Source organism: Helianthus annuus, chromosome 9 (genome assembly GCF_002127325.2).
Source record: "Helianthus annuus cultivar XRQ/B chromosome 9, HanXRQr2.0-SUNRISE, whole genome shotgun sequence".
Classification (NCBI taxonomy): domain Eukaryota; kingdom Viridiplantae; phylum Streptophyta; class Magnoliopsida; order Asterales; family Asteraceae; genus Helianthus; species Helianthus annuus.
The window spans coordinates 145782141-145791039 of record NC_035441.2 but is presented as its reverse complement, the minus strand read 5'-3'; the positions used below and the strand labels follow the sequence as shown (position 1 = coordinate 145791039).

Here is an 8899-nt window from a genome sequence, read left to right as displayed (position 1 = left end):
TATGCTAAAACAAACTTTATTGATCAATAGGGACTAAAAGCGTCAAAAAGTGCATAAGTTTGCATTTTCGCGCATATCTTACGTTCTGAATACATCCGGACATCCAAAAATTTATGTGAGCATTAAAATATTATGTTTTAGTGTTTGGCATAATAAAAATCCATTCGTCGCGCAATTTGGATCGTTTTTGCGTTCGTTACGACTCCCGTCGTAATTAACCGAACAACGCAATCGTACGACCAAACGAGCCGACATCCGAGATATTTTTGAGCACATTTTAAGTTCCCTATACTTTAACTTCATTTTAGAGCCTTAAAATGGGGTTAACGGGGTTTAAACGTGCCAAAAATGCTTAAAAATCAAGTTTGGGGCTTCAGGGGCCTGTTCTGCCATTTTTCAAACTTGGCTGATCTGCACACGGCTTACGGACCGTAAGCACATCTCCATACGGTTCGTAAGGACCTCCCAGATCAGCAGAATGTGTTTTCCAGCTTGTTCCAGCTGTTACACACTTATGCTCATGGTTTTGGCCATTCTATGGGCTGGTTTGAAGGCTCCCATGGTATTCAAATCAGTGGGTATGATGTGTAGGGCTTGGATCGAAGCTCGGGTTTCAAGAAACGATCCTAACGGTTGTGAAAACTCTATAAATACCCCCCACCCTTCACTCATTTCCCTCACATTTGAATCTGATTCTACACTCTCTAAGTGGAAGTTTGTGCTTCCTACCTGAGAGTGAATCGGGTTCGAATCTTGCGGGGACCTTCTGTAAGTATTCTTTCGCGTTTTTCGTTCGTTTCTATCGTTAAAGTCAAACTGTGTTTGACTTTCTGCTTTGACCAGTTTATGGTCAATGCGAAGTTCGTTTGAACTTCATAACGTGAGCGTAATCATGATGGTTATAGTCCCTAGTGACTATACCTACTGATTACCACGTTATCTAGGCTCAGTGGCGAGTCGTAGTTTCGGCCAAAATGCGTATTCTCGCGTATTTTGTAACCAAACTACTCTAGGATATCAAAACCGTTTGTTTTGATATCAAAACCTGTTTTCTAACTTAACTAAACATGCTTTGGCATGTTTAGCTCGTCGCTTTTTAGTTTAGTGCTTATGTAGAGTCGTAAGTCAAGCGGACTAAACACCCGCTTAGACTTTCGAACACGACCCGTTTGGTCGATCATTAGGATCCGACCAAACACGTCTAGTGACCATAGTAGCGTAGGGAATAACCTTCCGGAGTTATACCTTATGGTCACTTAGGTTTGATTAGTCGCATGATAAGTAGTTTATGTGCCCTTGGTAAATTACCAAAATACCCTCTTCATACATAATTGGTAATTAAGCATATGTAACTTAAACTTTTGACACGTAACTGATTATGTAACATAATTAAACATGTATGGGCATATAATACTTGTCATAGGACTAGTTAGACGTCTCGAACGCGCTTTTGCGTGCACGATGCGTTAAAGTAGCGTAAGCTACCTTAATGGGCCGCGATGGGTCGAAAGCACTTAGGTTAGGTTCCGATTTAGGATGTAGGCTTTGTTAAACCATATCACATGAGTTCCAACACTCATTTGGTTTACAAGACCTCATTCTGTCCGATCTTCCGATTTAGGCGTATATGGTTTGACTAGTGGTGCGATTACTCCGAGCTACTTGATTTCTCTGGTTTGCTCGAGTTGTTGAAGTTCTATTTGATCAAGGATACTTTGCACTACATGTGAGTACATAGTTCCCCTATTTTACTGTTTTTAAATGTTTTGGGGTGATTCATATGTACGAAATGTTTTCAAGGTTTAAACGATGATTTCAAAAACGATTAAAACGATTTTTACTAAACTAATAACGATTTCTATAATGTGAACAAAACTTGATGGTTGTAGTTACATAACGAATGACATTCATTAATTTTGGCCGAACCGACCAGTATTAGGTTATGGTACCATAGGATCTGACAAATCCCGTTACTTTACTACACCCATGGTTATGTGTGGGGGTTGTGGGTAGCGACTGAATCTGATATTTGTTAACTTACCCTTTGGTGGTTTGTTAATACGAGAACGAGTTGAACGATGGACGAGTCACGAAGGTTTGAATGTTGTTAGCGAGACGACCATAAATAGTTTTTCACAATTAAAACGAGGATGATTTAAACGATTCTAAACGAGTTAACGATTTTCAAACGATTTTAAACAATTTGGGTGAACGATTGGTTTTTGATTAGTGTTTAGATAACGGGACGGGTGTAATGTGATGAAAGCATGGTGGATACGCCGCTGGTACTTCCTATATATAAGTGTTTTCATCATATTACATATCGTGGCGTTATTTAGTTCACTTGGGTAAACGATTTTGAAACGATATCATACAACGATGTTTTACTAAGAGATATAAACTAGACGAGTTTTTAACAAGTTTTTTACAAGATGTTTTACAAGTTGGTTTTCTAAAACAAATGTTTTTGGGTTAAGAAGCATGGCTACGAGATTTTATAAATCATAATCAACTTGATTTGAGTTGGTTAACTATGTTGCAATACATTTTTCAAAACAAGGTTTGTATTTTGATTCTTGTAGTCTAATAAAGTACCGCAACATATAAACGAGCCATGATTCCGATACTCTTATAAAACCTATGTACTCGCCAGCATTTCTTTGCTGACTAAGTTTTTACATATGTTTCAGGTGTCGATGCTTGATTGATTTCTAGGATGCATGCGTCACATAGGATCTGGACAAGGCCTTAGTGACATAATAACTATGATAGACGATATAAAACTTGTTTGTTCTATGTGTTAAGATAATGTAATGTTTAATATTATCAATAAAACGAAACTATTTTTGAATCCATAGTTGTGAAACAATTATTCTGTTGCAACACTCCCCGACGTTTCCGCCACGGTTGTTGTCCTACGTGGTCGGGGTGTGACAGGCAAGCTGTTGATATATACACAAAAAATATTTTTTGTGACGTTCAAGCTGAGCTTATTGGAGTTTTGGATTGCATTAATCAACGTTATGAAGATCAGCCTGATGGGTTTGTTAAGTTTTACGTAAATGACTTCCAACAGCCTTGTACATCCTTATTTGAGGTAAATAATGGCGTTTTGGTTTTTATGGCGTTTTCTGTTAATGGCGTTTTATCATATGCAATGTGTTTTTTTTCTTTTTTAGACCAACATTCTATGCATGGCGTTATAGTGATATTGTTTTTGGGGTTTTTCAGGTAATGTTCCACAAGTCTGATTGCACATGCAGTTGCTCATGCAGGCGTTTTGAACAGTTTGGTTTGCTATGTAGACATATATTCTACGTTTTGAGTCTTATGGACATTAGGGAATTTCCAAAACAATACATTCCGAATAGATGGCGCAAAGAGGCCTCCCCAAACTGCTCTCCTGAATTCTCAATTAGTCGTGAATATATGACCGAGCTTGATCCTGATGTGCAAAGTATGATGCGAGATATTATTTATTCAACCGAATACACTTTGAACCGTTTATCTGGTAATAAAGAGGAGCTATCCTTATACAAGGATCATGTTCAATCTTATATGAAGAAGGTTCAAGATATGCAGATTGTTGCTCCTCCCGCTAGTTCTAGGGATAGATTTGCCGAGATAACTGGTCAATATAAAAACGACAAGAATCCGATAAGAGTCCCTGTAGGTTATAAATCCAAAGGTTCTGGTTCTCGAAAGCGCCTGAAATCTAAACAGGAGATAGCAATCGACAAAAAGAAATCAAAGTCGAAACCCGGGGCCAAAGAAAGACAGTGTCATAACTGCAAAGCCTATGGACATTACGCATCAACATGCAAACAGGCCGTAATTAAAAGAAGATCGACAAGGTCTTCGAGAGCCAGTGAAGAGTAGTTTGGCGTTTTGTATTTGTCATTCTTACAGAACACATACAGATAGTCTTTGAGAGTCATTCTAGAGTAGTTTGGCGTTTTTTATTCCAATCCTATAGAACACAGACATTTCTCAGTTTAGCGTTTTAAATCAATTTTTTTTGCATCTTTTTCTTTTTTCTACCTCTTTTCTTCATAACATGCTACTTCGAATTTAAATAACAAACAATATAAGATCAGGCAAGGAAATCAAACGCCAAAAAAAAAAAAAACAAACAATACCGCCACTAAATAAAACTTCCATAAACTTCTAATTTTGGTCGTGCTAAACTCAATAATGTTTTGCTGAACGAAATGGATAACATTATTAATCCTCAGTCAAGAAAGATGTTTAACAATGTTATCCATCCCGTTTAGCTAAACTTTATAGAGAACAAAAACAGAATCTCCATGAAATGGCTTTTTTGAAGTTTTGTGGTTTTTGTATGTTTTGGCGTTTATATTGAGGATCTTGCTCATTACATAGAGCGAAAGTTTATTGAGAAAATAGTGTATATCAAAGAAACATGGATTTGAATCTTTGATATTTTTGTTTTTTTGGCATTTATAAGATGAATGGTATAGAGGAAAATATAGGTTTTCGCTGTTTTGGTGTGGATTTTAGTAGTTCTGAGAGTTTGTTTATATAGGAAGTTTTTGGCCCGATTTTTATTACAGTAAATGCTAGTAATAAAGTTCCGTCGTTTTAGTACTGTTTGTTCAGCTTTATCGGTTAAAAACAATGTTTGGCGTTTTATATCTATGGCGTTATATTATGATGAAGTGTGCTATGTGTGTTGAGGCGGGTTTTTAATTGTGTGAGTTTGGCATTTTATGTTAAGTCAAAAGACCCTTTTACCCTTAATGAAGCGCGCCACATTAATAAAAGTGATTTTATTTACAAAAATGCCACCGCGTCATCTAGTCCATAGATTGTTTTGATCTGACGATTCATAAGCATTCTCTTCGTTCTCACACTTTTGAGCGTTTTCTCTAAATCCTGACCCTATATATATATATATATATATATATATATATATATATATATATATATATATATATATATATAGGGGCTGGTTAACGTACAAATGCGCTTATCGTACATTACGTACGCTACAATCTCAGCCGTCAGACCATCTTCCTGCATTGAAAATCGCATGTTGTTTTTTTGTAACGATTTCGCATGTTGGTTTTTTAACATGCGACTTCTTCAAAATTACCACATGCGAAATTGTTACAAAAACCAACATGCTATTTCATCAAAATTATCACATGCGAAATTGAATTACCACATGCGAAAATTGTTACAAAAAAACAACCTGCTATTTCATCAAAATTATCACATGCGAAATTGAATTACCACATGCGAAATTGTTACAAAAAAACAACCTTCTATTTCATCAAAATTATCACATGCGAAATTGAATTAACACATGCGAAATTGTTACAAAAAAACACCTGCTATTTCATCAAGTTTATCACATGCAAAATTATTACAAAAAAACAACATGCGATTTTCATTGCGGGAAGATGATCTGTCGGCTGAGATTGTAGCATACGTAATGTACGATAAGGGAATTTGTACAGTACCCTTTACCTATATATATATATATATATATATATATATATGTATACATATATATGACTGAGGTTCCTCTACAAAGTGTGTTTTTTTTCTAAAAAGTGTAAGAAAGTGATCATAGCCATTGGATTAGGCTAACTGATGGATGAGATTAATTGAGTGGTAAAATTGTAATATTTGTTCTAATTAAATTAATTGATTTCTTAGATTAAGGGTATTAAAGTAAATTTAGTATGCCTTAAATTTAGGAACCAACATGCAAGTCACATGCAACTTTCCCCCATCTTTTTAAAACGTCAATAACTTTTTTATACATAATTTGTTTTTATAAAAGTTACACCATAATAACAAACGTTTTTTTTTGTCTTTAATATAAGTACCATATTGCTACATATGTAAAAGAATTACGTTTCAAGTAGTTGATAAATTTTACTAGCAATGGTGTGTTTTATATGACAACCTGGTGTTTTATATAACAATATGTTTTATAGTTTGGATTGTGTTCTTTAAGGAATGATGTGTTTTACAAAGATGAGTTGTGTGTTTTAAGAGAGCATTTGAGTGAGCATACGCCTTTTAAAGTTTAGGTGATCTATTTAAAAGAATTATGTGTTTTATAGTCTGAATGGTGTGCCCAAATCTAATAAAACACCATTTGATCATTGCAATATATGTATTACACAATATTTACCAACTCTTAAATTATAAAACACACTTTGCAAAGAAATAAACAATGGTACATACATTTAAAACACTATGGGAAGAAATAAACACTGGTACATGTGGTTAAAACACAATGTCAAGACACCACTGACTAGTATAACACATATTAATGAACCAAATCACTAAAAAATACAACAACAAATAACTACAAGTACATGTCCTTCGTTAAACTTGTTAATGATAAAAAAAAAAAACAAATGAGAATAAACTTGTAACCGGTAAAACTCAATATGAATAAACTAATAACTGCTAAAACACAACATAAAGAATTTGTGAATGATGCAAAAAAAAAATGAACAGAATATGATTTAGTATGCATTATTCGTATTATAAGTAAGTTACAATTTTGAATTCTTAAAAGAGTTATTGTTTCCTTAAATATCTTCATTTTTGTTTAAGAGAAATATCTTCCATAAATAAGTTAATTATACAATTACATTTATGCCCTTTAGTATATAATTCCTTGATAACACATGTCACAATGAGAACACTTCCTACACTTTGTAGGAAAAGTAGACTTCGTAGCCAACTCCTACCCATGTATATATATATATATATATATATATATATAGTGGAGGGTTCAAATAAGAAGAATTTTTTTGTAAGAATAAAAAAGAACAAACTTCAACCAATAATAATGCTTCATTTTACTTCAATTAATTTTTGTATTTAATATGGGTGTAAGGTTATATTTGTAAAATTAGATAGCTCATTAATTCTTAGTCTTCCTTTTTAATAGCTCACTAAATTAAATTTGTAACTTATTTAAAAAAATATATATATATTTTCAAAGAAGAAAAAAATTAATTTAAAGTGTAGGATAAATTATGAGGTGTGTAGGATGAATTACGAGTTGTGTAGGATAAATTTCAGTATGTGTAGGATAAATTTAAAAAACGTGTAGGATAAATTTTGATGTGTCTAGGCAAAAATTTTAGTGTGTAGGATGATACTCTTTATGACTAATTAATTAGTCAAAAATAATAATAAATGAGATGAGAGAAAAACTATTTAATGTTTTACAATTGTACCCTTTATTCTTTTTTTCTCAATTTAATTTTCTTCTTAAATGAACCTCCCTATATATATATATATATATATATATATATATGTATATATAAGTTGTACGCATAGGTGTGTGAGAGAGGGGGAGGCCTGTCGAAACGTCCGCAGGTGGACGGTGAGGACGCTGCTGGGGGGCGACATGGAGAGGGGACCGGCGCCGGTGGAGGACGATCCAAGCCGGGCTCCCACACCTTGCAGCCTTAGAAATTGGCTTTATACTTGTCAGAAATAGGATATGTATGTACGCTGGTTTTGAATTGATTGATATTGTTATGAGGAGAGACACGTGGTAATTGGGTTGGGGGGTGTCAACTGTATCTTTTTAAAAGATTTTTAGTGTATTGGTAAATAAGTAAATAGTTACATGGCTTGTGAGAGAAAAATAAAACTAAATCATTATAGGAAAAGTTAATTTAATACATCTTACACATAGGTTCTTTAAATGTCAATCTAATGGTTTAAATTAGGGTTTGAAGGAGAATTAAAAAACGGATGCAGTAGTTAACTTTTTAACCGATAAATGGCACATGCTAGATTGTTATCTAAACAATTGTCAACCTAAGATAAAATTGCTAATGATTAAAAACCAGTGAATAAGAGATCATGGAATGATTAATAAAAGAAAATCGTTCTTCAATCACAAAACATAAAATACATACCTCTACCCTAATCATCACAAGATGTATATCTAGGGATGTCAATGAAACAACAACTTTGATGAGAATACTGAATACCCGAAAGATCCAGAATGGGTATGGGGTTTAAAAGGGTGTGAGATTGTATGTGATTTTTTTCGTGGGTATGTGACGAGTATTGGATTTGGTGATGTACTCGTTTACCCGGCCCGATTAGCCATAACTTATACCTGTTTACCTGATTATATGCTTGACATTATTTCTTTTTTATATATTTAAATTATGTCGTATATGTCTTTAAATTACATAGTTTTCCTTTCTTAAATAGTTTTCCTATTCTCTACATTCGTAAACCTAGCTATAAGGCTGAAGAGTGTGGGGGGCATGAGTTAGGTCATTAATCGTCATGTAGGACCATTAATAGATTGTTGTACCACTCCCTTGTCTCATCCACCATAGTTCACATGTATTAAAACATGACAATCATGGGCCTCTTTTCCTTTTTCAAAATTTCCAGCGTACAAATAGTCTCACTTCTTTGATGGAACATTTTCATCTGTTCCCATTAGCATTGGCATGGAAACTCTTGCTTGGTCCAACGAAAGGTAAACAAATGTTGTCATAGCACGTAGGAATATACCTTATTGGTTTGATTTTGCTTCATGATACGAAGTAATGCGGTTATACCTCAACGTGAACCCAAGTTAAGCATCATGCTTTTATTAGCAAAAAACTTTAGGGCAGAAATGTTATCATTGATCGAATGTATGTATAATCCAGTCTTTCCATCTTTCAAGCCAACACAAACTATGTGTTCTTCAATGTAAATTACTTGATACGTTGTCATTGTTTCCAACTAATTTTTCAGCTGGTCTATGACAATTGGACGTGTCACTATTACAAAAACCGCATAATTTTCTAATATAAGCAAAGGTTAAATGAACATTCCTAAATGAATTATAAGGAGAGAGGAAGAAGACAATGGAATGAGTAGAGGA

The 8899-nt window shown here is 34.0% G+C and overlaps 1 protein-coding gene across 1 annotated transcript; it reads left to right on the top strand.

Moving 5' to 3' along the window:
* Positions 1–3062: 3062 nt before the first annotated feature.
* Positions 3063–3879, top strand: LOC118481795. Its single transcript, XM_035977068.1, has 2 exons — positions 3063–3097; positions 3180–3879. Exons 1-2 carry the CDS (start codon positions 3063–3065, stop codon positions 3877–3879), a joined length of 735 nt encoding a protein of 244 aa, XP_035832961.1.
* The last annotated feature ends 5020 nt before the right edge of the window (positions 3880–8899 follow it).

Excerpts from the sequence above, each read along its gene's own strand:
- LOC118481795 (XM_035977068.1), top strand. The coding sequence starts at position 3,063 with ATGACTTCCAACAGCCTTGTACATCCTTATTTGAG. Across the intron at positions 3,098-3,179 it reads CTTGTACATCCTTATTTGAG|ACCAACATTCTATGCATGGC; the intron begins GTAAATAATGGC and ends TTTCTTTTTTAG.